The sequence below is a fragment of the Neoarius graeffei genome, chromosome 2 (assembly GCF_027579695.1).
Source record: "Neoarius graeffei isolate fNeoGra1 chromosome 2, fNeoGra1.pri, whole genome shotgun sequence".
Lineage (NCBI taxonomy): Eukaryota > Metazoa > Chordata > Actinopteri > Siluriformes > Ariidae > Neoarius > Neoarius graeffei.
The window spans coordinates 45,494,016-45,510,098 of NC_083570.1; the positions used below are offsets into that span (position 1 = coordinate 45,494,016).

The 16,083-nt window shown below is 42.3% G+C and overlaps 1 protein-coding gene across 3 annotated transcripts in view; it reads left to right on the plus strand.

Annotated features, from left to right (window-relative positions):
- Positions 1–4,796: 4,796 nt before the first annotated feature.
- The window catches only part of pkp2 (plakophilin 2), a 99,932-nt gene continuing 88,645 nt past the window's right edge, over positions 4,797–16,083 (plus strand). The window contains exons 1-2 of one of the 3 annotated variants that reach the window (XM_060914311.1): positions 4,982–5,070; positions 10,909–11,016. In XM_060914311.1, the coding sequence (XP_060770294.1) occupies positions 10,989–11,016 (28 nt within the window). In that variant the 5' untranslated portion in view covers positions 4,982–5,070; positions 10,909–10,988. Of the gene's footprint in view, positions 5,071–10,908; positions 11,017–11,058; positions 11,124–16,083 lie in introns of those variants that run through there. The other 2 variants (XM_060914310.1, XM_060914312.1) reach the window with 2 other exon arrangements.

Here is a 16,083-nt window from a genome sequence, read left to right on the forward strand (position 1 = left end):
AGAGCTAACCACTACACCACCGCCATATATCACGGGCGATTGCTCTAAGACAACGAGGGAGGCTCAGCCTCCTCTAAAAATGACGAACATTGTGTAGGATGAATTGCACTAGGCTTATGTTATAGCCGACCTTATAACATTGCTATTTCAGATCCAGAATCATAGAAATATATGTGCTCAACCCAACTACAGTGCGAAATCATTCCGTTATAACTTTCCCCAGTTCGCCTAATGTGTGCGTGAGTTTTTCCCACTCGTGACAGTGCGATGCAGCCCAGCCTCAGTGGACTTCAATGGCATTTGGGAGCTATGTGCTTGTCAATCTCAAAATACAAGACGATTATTGGACAAATACTGCGAAAACGCCCGCCCACGGAGTCTCACGGACTCCCAGCGTCAATGGACTTCAATGGCATTTGGGAGCGATACGCTTTTCAATCTCAAAATGCAAGACGATTATTGGACAAATACTGTGTAAACGCCCACCCACGGACTCCGAGCCTCACATGGGAGGGACATGGCAGTTTCCGCGAGGAGACTGGTGATTGGTGAAAGCGGCCGGATATTTTCTTTGATTGACAGCTCATTTCAACTATAGACAGGCAGCGGTACAGTATTGCCAGATTGGGCTGTTTTAAGTGCATTTTGGCGGGTTTTGAACATATTTTGGGCTGGATAACGTCAGCAGTACCTGGCAACATCAGTTCAGTCCCATGCGGATTCGCAAGTGCTGTGGTGTATCGTAAGAGATCAGCTTACATTTCGATTTCATTCATTACATACGGTTTCTACCAGCTTTTTTAGTTTGTATATATTTTCATTGTAAATAAAGTGTAAATATAGTGTTGTCAAGTTCGCTATCTTAGTTCCAGAAATGTCGTTTATTTGAGTGACTGAATTTGAACTTGAGGGGGCTAGTCAGCTAGCAGGAAAGCTGCGCACGGATGCCAAGCATTGCTGATTTAATTTTGGCGAAGCCATTTGCCAGTCTTCCTTTCGAGGAAAAAATTAAAATTAAAGAGCAGGGTAGACCAACGCCTCAAATTGACTTGGTGAAAAAGGTAGGGAATAATACTCGTTCCTTTCAGCTCTCCTGGTACGAGAAAGTGAATTGGCTAACAGCAAGTGACCCACATCAACAACAGTAAATAGGCTACTTTAGTAATATGTCATGGATGGACCAAAAATACAGAATCTATTTAAAATGTTTATGCTGAGTATATTATATTATTTTTCTGGATATGAATTAAACACAGCTACAATTTGGAAAACATTTTTAAACAAAAACACAGCCGAGGTCAATTTTTAAACAACATGCCACAATTTTAAAATATAAAATGTTAAAATATACACCCCCCCCCCAACACCACCATCATGTATATTGGACAGTAGGCTAATGGGCCAAAAGAACCTGTTATTTCACAGTTTGTGACGCTGCCAACAATCAGCCAGATCAGAGGCAAGAGTATGGGCAAAACTGATGTGTTTTTTCTTTTAAAATCTGGAAATATCGTAACCGACCAGCCTCCCCTAATTTTCTTGTTTTTGAAGACATCATTGCATGTCTTTACATTCTGCTTTTTATACAAAAAGCCAATGTTTATTAGCAAATGAAAAAGAACCAAAAGGTGGAAAAGATAAAGAATTACAAATGAGTCAGATCCCTACAACTCCTACTAAATCTAAAACACTCAATACATCTCTCTCTCTGAGAGCAAATTACAGTTTTACTTTTAAGTGTTTAAATACTTTTGTAGTCACGGTCCAAGGGAAAAAAAACTCTGAACAGATATATTTTAATCATCAAAAGGTGTGTTGTAATGAGAGGTGTTGCTTATCCCAGCCCTCCCTCACAGTCAGTGCTAATATAGTTCCTGAGGTGTTGCAGAGTCATTAGGTGCCTTTGTACGGTAGCTCACGGTTTTGAGAATGCTCGAAGGCAAGTTGTACAAAGCACTTTTTGTTTTTCACACAAAGGGCGAGGGATTTCCCTTTTTGTCAGAAAAACAGACCTGCAGGGCTTCATTCCTAAAATCTCTATCAGTATTTGTGATGGGAAACAAAGCTGTAAATGTTTAATTAAGAAAACAACAATTACAGACCAAAATAGTTTCACAAACTTCAAATCTTGGTGCTATAATTGGGAAAAGAGAGAAGGCCAAAAGTGGAGTCAGCACCCAACTGTGAAGACTTTACTATTTAATTGTTTGCCAAAATAGGCAAAGTAAAATGTACGGGGTTTTTTTCCATGAAACATCTGTTAAATTAAGTCACATGCATGCATTTCGGATTATTCAGAGATTTTGACAATCAAGGCTGAAGGTCTGTTCACCCAGAATTGAATTCACACAGTGTAAAATTTCTTAATATTCAGTATTTTTGATAGTTTATTACACTTATGGGGCGGCACGGTGGTGTAGTCGTTAGCACTGTCGCCTCACAGCAAGAAGGTCCGGGTTTGAGCCCCGTGGCCGGCGAGGGCCTTTCTGTGCGGAGTTTGCATGTTCTCCCTGTGTCCGCGTGGGTTTCCCCCACGTGCTCCGGTTTCCCCCACAGTCCAAAGGCATGCAGGTCAGGTTAACTGGTGACTCTAAATTGACCCTAAGTGTGAATGTGAATGGTTGTTTGTCTCTGTGTGTTGCCCTGTGATGATCTGGTGACCTGTCCCCCCTGCCTCTCACCCATAGTCAGCTGGGATAGGCTCCAGCTTGCCTGCGACCCTGTAGAACAGGATAAGCGGCTACAGATAATGGATGGATGGATATTACACTTATGTATTATGTATTACACTCACCTGACTGTAAACAGTGTTGTCACCGCTTCCAGTTCATGGTAGACCTATGCGGTTCCTTGGTTGTTCCTGAGGTTCCTGAGCTGAGAGTGACAGTTGAGGTCTTCTTCCAGCAAAGTGGCTTGGCAAAGTGACTATACCTCCCAATAACATGTACTTACATACAGTTGTTTGAACTGATGATCTTGGAATCTGCTGTTGTTTAGAATTGGTCCCAAGGGACATTCCTGAGTTGTGTAAATCTATGATCCTCTTTCTCAGATCTGCACTGAGCTCCTCAGACTTTCCTCTTGTACTGTGTGTTCGTCAATTCAATGAGTGGTGTCAAACAAACCCTTTTTATGTTGGCACACAGAAGCTACCAGCTGTAGTTAATTATGATCACTAACAGGAAGTTAAGAGGTCTTGGGTGTATAGACTGCATTCGAATTCTCCATATATACTAACAATGGTTAAGTACCTACAACTTGACCATAACTATCAACTACTATTAAATGAGTATTCAGACACATTACATACTGCTTTATGCATACTGCCATAGTCATGACAGTTTGAGTGGTTTAATGCATATTTACAGTGGTGGTCTATTTGCCCCGACTAAGTTTATTTAACATGTCAACAACAATCTGTGTTCATGTCGACTCCAATAGTTGCCCTGACATAATTTAATCATATGTTTTCATGCTACATGTAGCCTACGCAGAACCAGCCAACTGACCATACCATAGCCAGCCTTTGGCATATTAGTCACATATAGGGATAAAATAGTGTGGGTGGGTGTGTGTGGGTGTGTGGGGGGGGAATGCATTGGAGAAAATGGTATTTATGTGTGTGTGCATGTGTGAGAGAAACTTGGAAGACATATTTATATGATCATAGGCTTGTGAGATGGGATGTCATCTGGGATTTTGAAATGTTGTAATATAGAGCGGCGGCTACAATTATCGACACCTTAACGATCTTTTGGCCATTGCAAAAGTAGAAATGACTTTCAGTACATAAATTCTCATCCCATTCTCATTATCTCTAGCCGCTTTATCCTTCTACAGGGTCGCAGGCAAGCTGGAGCCTATCCCAGCTGACTACGGGCGAAAGGCGGGGTACACCCTGGACAAGTCGCCAGGTCATCACAGGGCTGACACATAGACACAGACAACCATTCACACTCACATTCACACCTACGGTCAATTTAGAGTCACCAGTTAACCTAACCTGCATGTCTTTGGACTGTGGGAGAAACCGGAGCACCCGGAGGAAACCCACGCGGACACGGGGAGAACATGCAAACTCCGCACAGAAAGGCCCTCGCCGGCTCCGGGGCTCGAACCCAGGACCTTCTTGCTGTGAGGCGACAGCGCTAACCACTACACCACCGTGCCGCCCAAAACTGAATTGTTTTCAGTGTAAAAGTTTCAAAATGGTCTTTTCTTAATGGTCACACCATATCTCATCTCATTATCTCTAGCTGCTTTATCCTGTTCTACAGGGTCGCAGGCAAGCTGGAGCCTATCCCAGCTGACTACGGGCGAAAGGCGGGGTACACCCTGGACAAGTCGCCAGGTCATCACAGGGCCGACACATAGACACAGACAACCATTCACACTCACATTCACACCTACGGTCAATTTAGAGTCACCAGTTAACCTAACCTGCATGTCTTTGGACTGTGGGGGAAACCGGAGCACCCGGAGGAAACCCACGCGGACACAGGGAGAACATCCAAACCCGGACCTTCTTGCTGTGAGGTGACTCCGTGCTGTGCCGCCACCCCTGGAATTTGGTAAAGAAAAAAATGAATATGTATATTTCAAACACATATGATTTGCTATAACAGGGACAAAATAGGTGTCAGAAATGCTTTCGTACATTTTATAAAATGAGAGAATTTTGTTCATAAAAAAAAAAAATTGCCTTCAGTTCTCCTTTCAAGCGTGGTTCGGCCCAGTGTCTGTTCCGGTTGAGCCACGCCCTCAGGTAGTTACAGGCCACGCCCTAAACAGAAAGAGAAACGCTTGGAGCACAAAGGCAGAGCTGCGTATCCGGTTTCCAGGCGTGGAAGGACGGCGAAGACATGGCGGCTGACGAGTCCATGTTCGTGAGGACGGTTCTGGCTGTTAATAACGCGGAGGACTCGTGTTTAGCGTTACCGACTGAGGAGCGGTTGGCTCGCGCTGCTGCGGACGCGGAGAGTGACGGAGCGCAGCGGCGGAGTCGCGTGGAGCAGCAGGTGCAGCAGCTCAGCCTGTCCCGCAAAGCCAGGCGGCCCGCGGGGGGGAAAGGTAGGAGCTCCGGAGGCGCGCTTTGAACCGACACACCTCACTTCCACACGCACACAGAGTCGGCTGTTCGCGCAGCTTTGATTTTACAATCAGGGTCCGCAAGCTAAAAATCACATTTAACACTTCTTATCTTCAATATCAAAAGGCTCGACTAAATAAACTCGGTTGTTTATTGTAGCCCTGTGATAGCTCTATTTACCATGCAAAACAAAATTTGGTGATAGCGTTATTTTTGGTGAATGTATGCCAATATGTGTCATATTTAGCAAAATTACTCACTGTAAAAAAAGAATAGTTGAGAATACTTGAAATTTCAAGGCAACCGTCTGCATTAAGAATTTAATGTTTTGCCAATGATGTGCCCATGATAATCCAAACTATGATAAAACTGTTATCCTTATTAAGAATTCTTAATTAAGTCAATTTTCAATTCCTCATTCTGCCAACATAGATTTCTCTTTTTGCTGAACAGTGGCATTCACAGTAGTGCAAAAAGGCAATTGAGGTTATCAGACTTTTTGGGGGGCTTTTTTCACCTTTATTTGGATAGGACAGCGTAGAGACAGGAAATGAGAGGGACGGGATCGGGAAATGACCTCGGGTCGGAATCGAACCCGGGTCCCCGGATTTATGGTATGGCGCCTTATCCACCTGAGCCACGACACCATACCCATGACATGGGTTTTAAAACCTTTATTTCAATATTGAAGTATTGTAATTGTGTAGAACAATGAAAAAAGGCATGTATAGTTTAATGATAAATGGTGAAAATTGACTTAATTAAGAATTCTTAATAAAGATAAGTTTTATCATAGTTTGGATTATCATGGGCACATCGTTGGCAAAACATAAAATTCTTAATGCAGACTGTTGCCTTGAAATTTCAAGTATTCTCAACTATTTTTTTTTACAGTGCTCGTGTCATTTAGAAAAAGTGCTTTTTTGACCACAGGTAGCTCCAAAAGGGATGCACTTACATCATTCTTTATACCATACAACACACATTTGGTTCCATATCATTGGAAACATAGTTAAGCTTTAATGTTGAATGCCAGTAAGTTTTCAGACTATTTTGATCAAATTAGTATGTAACAGGGGCGATTCTAGTATCTGATCTTTGGGGGTGCTTAGCCCCCAGAGCTGACAGAGGCACCTGGCTTGAATGACAGTGTTTCCACATTTATTCCGCATTTAGACTAGACTTAACTAGACAAGAAGACTAGACTAGACTTATGCAATGTTTTAACAGAAGCTGACCCAATAAACTATGATATCTACACATTTACAATCACTGACACAAATATTTACGTTATATTTTTAACTAAAGACCTACTACTGGGGCGGCACGGTGGTGTAGTGGTTAGCGCTGTCACCTCACAGCAAGAAGGTCCTGGGTTCGAGCCCCGTGGCCGGCGAGGGCCTTTCTGTGCGGAGTTTGCATGTTCTCCCCGTGTCCGCGTGGGTTTCCTCCGGGTGCTCCGGTTTCCCCCACAGTCCAAAGACATGCAGGTTAGGTTAACTGGTGACTCTAAATTGAGCGTAGGTGTGAATGTGAGTGTGAATGGTTGTCTGTGTCTATGTGTCAGCCCTGTGATGACCTGGCGACTTGTCCAGGGTGTACCCCGCCTCTCGCCCGTAGTCAGCTGGGATAGGCTCCAGCTTGCCTGCGACCCTGTAGAACAGGATAAAGCGGCTACAGATAATGAGATGAGATGAGACCTACTACTGCATTTGTAATGTTGGAGCTATTCATTTTGAACAGTGGTAATTGTTAATTAATGTTATTGTGTATTGTGTAATAATAGTGTGTATTATTATGATTTTACATTAGTTTATATTTTTTGTTGATAAGCATGATAAGAATGATAAGCAAACGTAAACGCTATGTTACATTAAATAAAATTGACTAACACACGGTGGTCTAGCACCGTAGCACTTGTACAGCTCTGCACAAAAGTATCTCGATATGGATGATAAATGTCGTTTTTATCATTCTGTTCATAGACCAGGGAACATCAATATTGCATTATGCATATTATTGTGTTGTGTTTAACAATTGTAACTCCGGTCCGTACCTTCACATCTCGCTATGCCAGTAATACTCAGGTGCTACTTCGAATTCCTCATCGGCGTGGAATCCAGTTTAAAAAAACACCATGTCGTAGCAAGCACTCGCGCGGACAGGCAACCCAATCAGAGGGGACGCAAGGAGGAGAGGGATTTTACTGGTCATAGAACTATCACCTAACAGGTGAATTCAAGAACACACACGCCCGCGCACACATTCATTGCGCAGTGCGCGAGGGCACTTATTTCTGAAAATTACGTCCAAAAGCAGTGTTTTTGAGGGTGCTGAGCTAGGGGGTGCTGAGCTCATTTTTGGGGGTGCTTGAGCACCCCCAAAAATAGGCTAAACACGCCCCTGGTATGTAATTGTGTAAAAAAAAAAAAAGTCCTCTCCGAGACAGCTAATTTTTCAATATACACTACCGTTCAAAAGTTTGGGGTCACCCAGACAATTTTGTGTTTTCCATGAAAAGTCACACTTTTATTTCCCACCATAAGTTGTAAAATGAATAGACCCCTTCGCAGTAAACGTCATTCATACGTAAGAGGAAATTGCGCGCGCAGCCTGGACCCAAAAAAGACTCAACGACGGTAGAGACGAGAAGAAATATTTGGAAGAAATGCCTAGTTGTTGTGTTGTCGGGTGTCAGAATCGTAGCAGCGATGGGGTTAAAACGTTCAGAGTTCCAGCAGGATCTCACCCATTCCAAAAAAATCGCCGACGTCTATGGCTACAAGCTATCAAACGTGTAGACTGGGATGAAAGCACTATCAAAAATGCGCGGGTTTGCAGCGCCCACTTCATCACAGGTAAGATTCAGGCTATTTATTAAATCTTTCTTTTTTATTCTTTCTAGTCTTCGTTTATTGATGCAGCAAAATACTTTGGTAACGTTTGCCTGATTAGCTGGTCATAGTTACACAATGTAATGAATATTGTTAGCATGTTAACTTAGCTTTGCATGCAGTTTTGTTTGTAGGAGAGCTCTCGCTTGACTCAAGCGGTCCAGATTTTGTGCCATGATTATTTGTGTATGCCGAAAATCACAATTTTAAAGCAAGGATGGAAAGGTAAAATTGTGTGCCCTCACTCTAAATGCCAACTTGCGTTGACTGCTCTAACCTAGCTCCCGCCCCGTTCAGTTTCATTTCTGGTCTCTGCCTCTCGCTTTTTACGCAGCTCTGATTTCTCTTAGCTGCACTCTTTACACTATCATTCCTTTCATGCCATCACCTCCTGCAAATTGCTGTTTAGTGTTGGGATTTGCTGTTGTAGCTAAAGCCACATTGCCATCACATCACTGGCATAATTTGATTAAAACAAAATGAATATGAATGCCCCATTGTTAATCAAGTTGTAGTATCGCTGTAGCCAGAATGTTGATGGCAGGCTACTTTTGTGTATGTATATATATATATATATATATATATATATATATATATATATATATATATATATATATATATATATATAAAATATATATTTTTTTGAGTTTGACATTTTTTGTAAATAGTATGACTGCCTTCAGGTATCAGAGGAAAACTTAGTAACATCGTCCGTCCACTCTTTAATTAAATGCGGATTCGGTAGGCGATGTCCACTTGTTAGAGTTAACTTATTTATGTAGCATTCTCGATCTTGTAACGACAATTGTTTTGCATAATCTGACAGCTCATAATGCCGGTCTATGGGCAGCGCCATTGTTTCTGGGTCCAGGCTGCGCGCGCATCCTGGCAACGGTCGGTTTGTTTACAAACATGCGAAGGGGTCTATAGAAAATATAGTCGAGCCATTTTTCTGGCCATTTTGAGCATTTAATCGACCCCACAAATGTGATGCTCCAGAAACTCAATCTGCTCAAAGGAAGGTCAGTTTTATAGCTTCTCTAAAGAGCTCAACTGTTTTCAGCTGTGCTAACATGATTGTACAAGGGTTTTCTAATCATCCATTAGCCTTCTGAGGCAATGAGGCCAAGAAAAAATAATTGTTTGTTTCCGGTTACCCGACCGACCGTTTAAAAAAAATGCCCCGACCCTAGACTTTTTTGTTAGATGTTTAAAAAAAAAAAGTATTTTCGCCGACCAACAATAAATTTTGAAAAAAAAAATCTGCATTACGATTTGCATAATATTGTCGATCTGACAAGTGACTAATTCTAAAACGCATATATCGGACAAGAAACACTCATTGATTTCTCACGGCCTCAATCTGACGTCATGACCTCTTTCCGGGAAACTCCGGCTTGTGTTGTACACAACGCTAGGCATCATGGCGGCCAACGAAGTGTTCTCGATTACCGTGATCGGTTGCGACCACACGGAAGATTGTAAGACAATAAGTTCATTTTATAAGTTTTCAACTGTAAAAGAACTCTACGAACATTATCATCCTCCGCTGGACGAGTCATGCAAACAGTATACACACAGTGCCCAGGCTAACGGCGGTATCGATATCACGATGTTCTTTGTATTCATATTAAACATACAAGTTCACAACATAGTGTTCCTAATAAAGTTAAGGTTCAACACCTGTAGTTATGTTTATAGTTCCTTTAAGCGTCCGAGCACTCCATATTTTATCCATGGGCTCCGAATCCTGTATTCCACAAGCTTCACTGGTTTTCTTAGGCCTGGTTCTGGATGGTTGAGTCACAGAATGACACTTCCCCACTATGTGCCACTGTTTGTCCCACACCTAAAATTTATTTAAAAAAAAAAAACAACTACCTACCCGGTATTTTGTGTGATAAAAAATAAAATAAAAAGACCTACCTACCCTATTTTTTTTTCAAGATGTAATAGGAAACAAACAATTATTTTTTCTTGGCCTGAGCAAACACATTGTACCATTAGAACACTGGAGTGAGAGTTGCTGGAAATGGGCCTCTATACACCTATGGAGATATTGCACCAAAAACCACACATTTGCAGCTAGAATAGTCATTTAGCACATTAGCAATGTATAGAGTGCATTTCTGATTAGTTTAAAGTGATCGTCATTGAAAAGAACAGTGCTTTTCTTTCAAAAATAAGGACATTTCAAAGTGACCCCAAACTTTTCAACGGTAGTGTAAAATAACATATCTAAAATGATTATTTTCATCCTAAAATGTGGTCAAGATATTGGGACATAAATATTAGAGACAACTAACACAAAGCTTACAGCCTTATATTTAAAAGCACTATGGAAGTAGTGGATTCTGAATTGTCAAAAAAAATGTCACTTCATTTGTTTCTCCCATCTTATAGCAGATTACACAAAACTACCATACACACACGTCAAAAAATTACCTGAAATCTGTTCCTTAACTTGTCCTTCACTTAAAAACTGCTGGTACAAGAACCAGTTTCAATCAATTTGAATTTTGGACCCCTGTGACACAAACTTTGTACCCTGATTGTAAAACAACCCTTAACCAGGAGGGGATACAGTGCTGAGCGTAAATGAGTGCACCCGCTTTGAAAAGTAACGTTTTAAACAATATCTCAATGAACACAAACAATTTCCAAAATGTTGACAAGACAAAGTTTAATATAACATCTGTTTAACTTATAACGGGAAAGTAAGGTTAATAATATAACTTAGATTACACATTTTTCAGTTTTACTCAAATTAGGGTGGTGCAAAAATGAGTGCACCCCACAACAAAAACTACTCCATCTAGTGCTTTGTATGGCCTCCATGATTTTTAATGACAGCACCAAGTCTTCTAGGCATGGAATGAACAAGTTGGCGACATTTTGCAACATCAATCTTTTTCCATTCCTCAGCAATGACCTCTTTTAGTGACTGGATGCTGGATGGAGAGTGATGCTCAACTTGTCTCTTCAGAATTCCCCAAAGAAAATAGATGTCTGTGAAGATTCTCAATCATCCAGGTCATAGTAAACTGTGGGTGGTAGAAATGGGCAACTGGACTTGCTTGAAGATTCTTGAAAACGTTTCACCTCTCGTCCAAAGAAAATAATTTCTTTCCACCACAAAGGTGAAGGCGACAAGAAGATCAGCAAAGCTTTACTTATCAGTCAGAATACTGTCGCAAAAGTGGTACAAACATTTAAGAAAGACAGAACTGCAACCATCTCACAGAGACGTCCAGGTCGTCCACGGAAGTTAACACCAAGTTAACAGGAGCGTCTTCTGATGAGAAGGGTTGAAGAAAATCGGCATGCAAGTTCACTGCAGTTATCTAAAGAAGTAGAAAGCCAAACTGGGGTGACTATTTCCCGTGACACAATACGGCGTACACTGCAGAGGAATGGCGTGCATGGATGCCGTCCACGAAAGAAGCTATCGTGACCCCTTCTCAAGTCAGTTTCCGTGAGGCTTCCTTTTCTTCCCTGCCTGCCGAGGGAAAGCCGGGCTGCGAGTAGTTGGAGACACAACAATTGCGATAAATTATGCAAATTGGCAACAATTTTCACTTGGAATCACGTTGAATTGATATTCGTATATTTTACCGCAATTGTTGTGTCTCCAACTAGTCGCAGCCCAGTGAGATACTACCCATACACTTGCACTTCCTGTCTCACGGAAACTGACTTGAGAAGGGTTCGCGACGGCTTTGCGACACCAGCGACGCATTTGCGGCTATCTTAGAAATTTTGTCGCACGAATTTTTTGAATATGTTCAAAATTTCAGCGACGAAGGAGCGACACTTTGCAACTCGTGTGAGGAAGTTGAGAAGCCCTGCGAATGTTTCAAGACACTTTTGACGAATGACGTTCGCAATTTGTCGCAAGCTGTCGCAGCCCAGTGAGATATCTCACTGGGCTGCGACAGCCTGCGACTGGTTGGAGACACAACAATTGCGATAAAATATGCAATTCAGTGTGATTTCCAAGTGAAAATTCACATATTTTATTGTAATTGTTGTGTGTCCAATTAGTCGCAGGCTGTCGCAGCCCAGTGAGATACTGCCCAGTGATAGGTTGGCGAGGTTATATCTAACTTTACAAGAGAATATTATCACCCGCATACACTGTAAAACATTTCAGATTGATTTAACTTGGAAATGCAAGTTGAGTCAATTTGACGATTATCTTTGTTTCAGCTCAGAAAAAGTCTCAATTAGTCAAGACAACTAAGTAATTCAAGTCTAACCCTTTGAAAACTTGCACAGATTAGTTCAAATTCAAACACACTTCAGAGCTCATTGAGTCAAAGAGAAAAAGTAAGTGGACATAGGCTGAAATGTTTTACAGTGTACATTACAATGTTATGACACCTTTATTACTCATTTCTGCACTGCTCTTTTTAAATGTATGTACTTCAGTTCAGTCTCATTATTATTAAGTTATTATCAACGCCCAGGAGACTGAAACATGTCAGGCTAGTAAGGGCGGCACGGTGGTGTAGTGGTTAGCGCTGTCGCCTCACAGCAAGAAGGTCCTGGGTTCGAGCCTAGAACATGCAAACTCCTTCCTGTGTGGAGTTTGCATGTTCTCCCCGTGTCCCTGTGGGTTTCCTCCGGGTGCTCCGGTTTCCCCCACAGTCCAAAGACATGCAGGTTAGGTTAAGTGGTGACTCTAAATTGAGCGTAGATGTGAATGTGAGTGTGAATGGTTGTCTGTGTCTATGTGTCAGCCCTGTGATGACCTGGCGACTTATCCAGGGTGTACCCCGCCTTTCGCCCGTAGTCAGCTGGGATAGGCTCCAGCTTGCCTGCGACCCTGTAGAAGGATAAAGCGGCTAGAGATAATGAGATGAGATGATATATGTGTATATATGTATGTATGTATGTATATATATATATATATATGTGTGTGTGTGTGTGTGTGTGTGAGTGTTTGACTCTCATGTTCCAGCTTGTGCTTATGGAATTTGCATGCATTTTGAATACCAAAGTCAGTCATTTCATCCCAGTGAGTTTTTACATGCCGGACTTTGACCTCCACTTCCTACAGTAGGATTAATATGAAAGTGCATATTCTGGACCAGTTTCATTTTTTTTAAAATATGAGAGCATGTCCCTTTACACACTCATCCAGAAGGGTAATTTTGCACAAGGCCATCTGTCTACAGCAGAAAAAAATAAAATAACAAAACACGTCTGGAAAAATCCCATGGGAGTCTGGAGCCAAATTTGTGACGTCACCTGCGGAAGCGCCAGCAGGCTGCGAGAGCTTTGCACGGTTTCAGTGCACAGCCTGTGTAGACCAAGCGCTCCCATTTCTCTCTCATCGTCCGGTCTTTTGGGAAACGATGAGTACTAATCCCATCAAGATTGGTGTTGCTACACCCTCCTACGATACATCTGTTCACCATTTTAATAATTACGCGATAACGTTGAAGAAATTTGCAGAAAACCACCAGGTCGTTTTCTCATAAACAAACCAGCGCTGACGTAGGATTCAGAGGGAGGCGTCCCGCACGCGACGTCACGAAAATCAATGTTTGCCAGGAAATCCAAATGCCAAGGTTTTTCAGAGGCGGACCAATTTGCCTCAAATGGCTCGATTTCAACTGAATTTTTCTGGTATTGCGCAAGGTAAAAAAATTGCAGAGAATGCAGAATGTTACAGATATTTGACCAAAGTTCAATATAAAATAGGAGAATTGCATTGATCTCGCTCCTGAATTTACCCGTGATATGCACTTTAATAAGATATATGATAGGAATATATTTCAGTCAGGATGAGATGTGCAGCATGTGATCTACACAGTTTTCAATGACATTCTGTGAACATGACCGAAATTGCACTGTGAAACCAGATCTCCCAGGAAAAATGTGCGATTCTGATTTGTTTAGTCCGATAGTCAATGAAATGTGATTTAACATCAGTATAGAGACATTACCCACAGAACAATGTCATTTGGCACATATATAATCGGCTGCGCTGTATGTTTTATGTCGTAAACCGTTTTGCGAGGGAAACCCACAATCCACGCTGAGATACAGTGGGTTCGGAATGTTTTCAGCCCCCTTCATATTTTGTGTTCTATGTTGTGTTTATAGATTCGATTTAAAATTTACTGACTCCACTTTTTAACCATGATTGTAACTGAAAAGTGCTTTTTAGCTGTTAACCTCATTTAAGTTTTACATTTTAGCCATTCATCTATACATAATCTTCCATGATGACAAAGTTTGAGAGAGTTTTTGCAAAACTTGTTTCAAAAAACAAAACAAAACTGAAATGCCTCATTGAATATGTATTTAGACTCTTGACTAAAGGTGCGTCCCGTTTGCTTTGATATTCTGAGATCTTTGAACAGTGGCAGCTTCAATTGATTGGACCTGATTTAGAAAGGCTTGTGTGTGTGTGTGTGTGTGTGTGTGTGTAAAGTGTATGCTAGCCCAGACACCAAACCATGAAGACTAAGAACTCTTCATAGACCTCTGTCATCAAGTTCTGTTAAGACCGAGATCTGGGTAAGAGCATAAAACCGTTCCTAAAGTGATGAATGCTCCCAGGAGCAGAGTGGGTTCCATCATTAAGAAGAAGAAGAACTTTATTCATCACTCAGTGCGTTTACATGCACATCCAAATCGAGCTACTGTCGGTAATCGAGCTAAGGGTCCCAGCAGGGGTGCCAGAGAAATCCAATCCTACATGCACACAAGGAAATCGAGCTATTGTGTGAGGTACATTGTGCACCCGAGCCACAGGTGGCGCTACACGCCCCATCGTGTTGGTACACTTCCGGTTGTCGTCATGAAGAAGAGCTATTCAAGAGTATAAACAACGTTATCAGTTCCGTGTTCGTTCGTTCTCCTTGTTCCTCCTGACCTCTTCTGCTGCTCGCTACTACTACTGTTGTCATGCCGACCGAGGCTGTTGTGTTTCCCGCTTGTGGTCTCGTCACTCCCGGAAGGGGCAGTGCTGAAGTAAGTAGCTCGATAGGGTTTACATGCACCAAGTAGCTCGGCTACAATCGCATAATCTAGGTCGTGTAGCTCGATTACGAGAAATCCAGTTCGGTTCGATTTTAGCCGAGCTAAGGTGTTTCCATGGCATTTTGAACTTCGATTTCAGTCGAGTTACGGCAGAAATTCGATTTTCTCTATATGCATGTAAACGCACTGACTCACTTGTGAAATTTCCTCTCTGCATTTAACCCATCTGAAGCAGTGAACACACACACACATACCCAGAGCAGTGGGCAGCCATGCTAACAGCACCCGGGGAGCAGTTGGGAGTTAGGGGCCTCGCTCAAGGGCACCTCAGCCCAACGCCGTCCCATATTAACCTAACCGCATGTCTTTGGACTGTGGGGGAAACTGGAGCACCCGGAAGAAACCCACACGGACACGGAGAACATACAAACTCCACACAGAAAGGCCCCTGTCAACCGCTAGGCTCAAACCCAGAACCTTCTTGCTGTGAGGCGACCGTGCTAACCACTTACACCACCGTGCTGCCCACCATTATGAAACGGACGAAGTTTGGAACCAGCAGGATTCTTCTTCGAGAATCTGCAGGAACGATAGCCATCACAAAAACACACTGTTAGTCAGGCCTTAATGCTAAAGTGGCTAGAAAGAAGGCACTCCAGCAGTTACCGTAAATTACTCTGAGTACATGAGGGAAAAGGTGGTGGTGGCAGCACAATGCTATGGGTTTGTTTCTTAGCAGCAGGGACAGGGAGACGGGTCAGAATTTAATTAAATGCAGCTAAACACAAAGAGGTAATTGAAGAAAACCTGCTCCAAAGTGCGCGCATGCACACTCAGACTGGGGTAAAGGTTCACCTTTCAGAACGACAATGATCCAAAGCATACAGCTACAACAGTGCCGGAATGGTAAGTCACTGGATGTCCTCACCATCTAATCTGATTGAGAGGATCTGCCAGGAAGAATGGGAGAAACTGTCCATATTCACGTGTGTGAAGCTTGTCGGGAATTACCCAAGAAGACTTGAAGCTGTACTTGCTGCCCGAGGTGCTTCTACAAAGTACTGAACGAAGGGTCTGAATACTTTTATCTAAACTCTCGGTTTC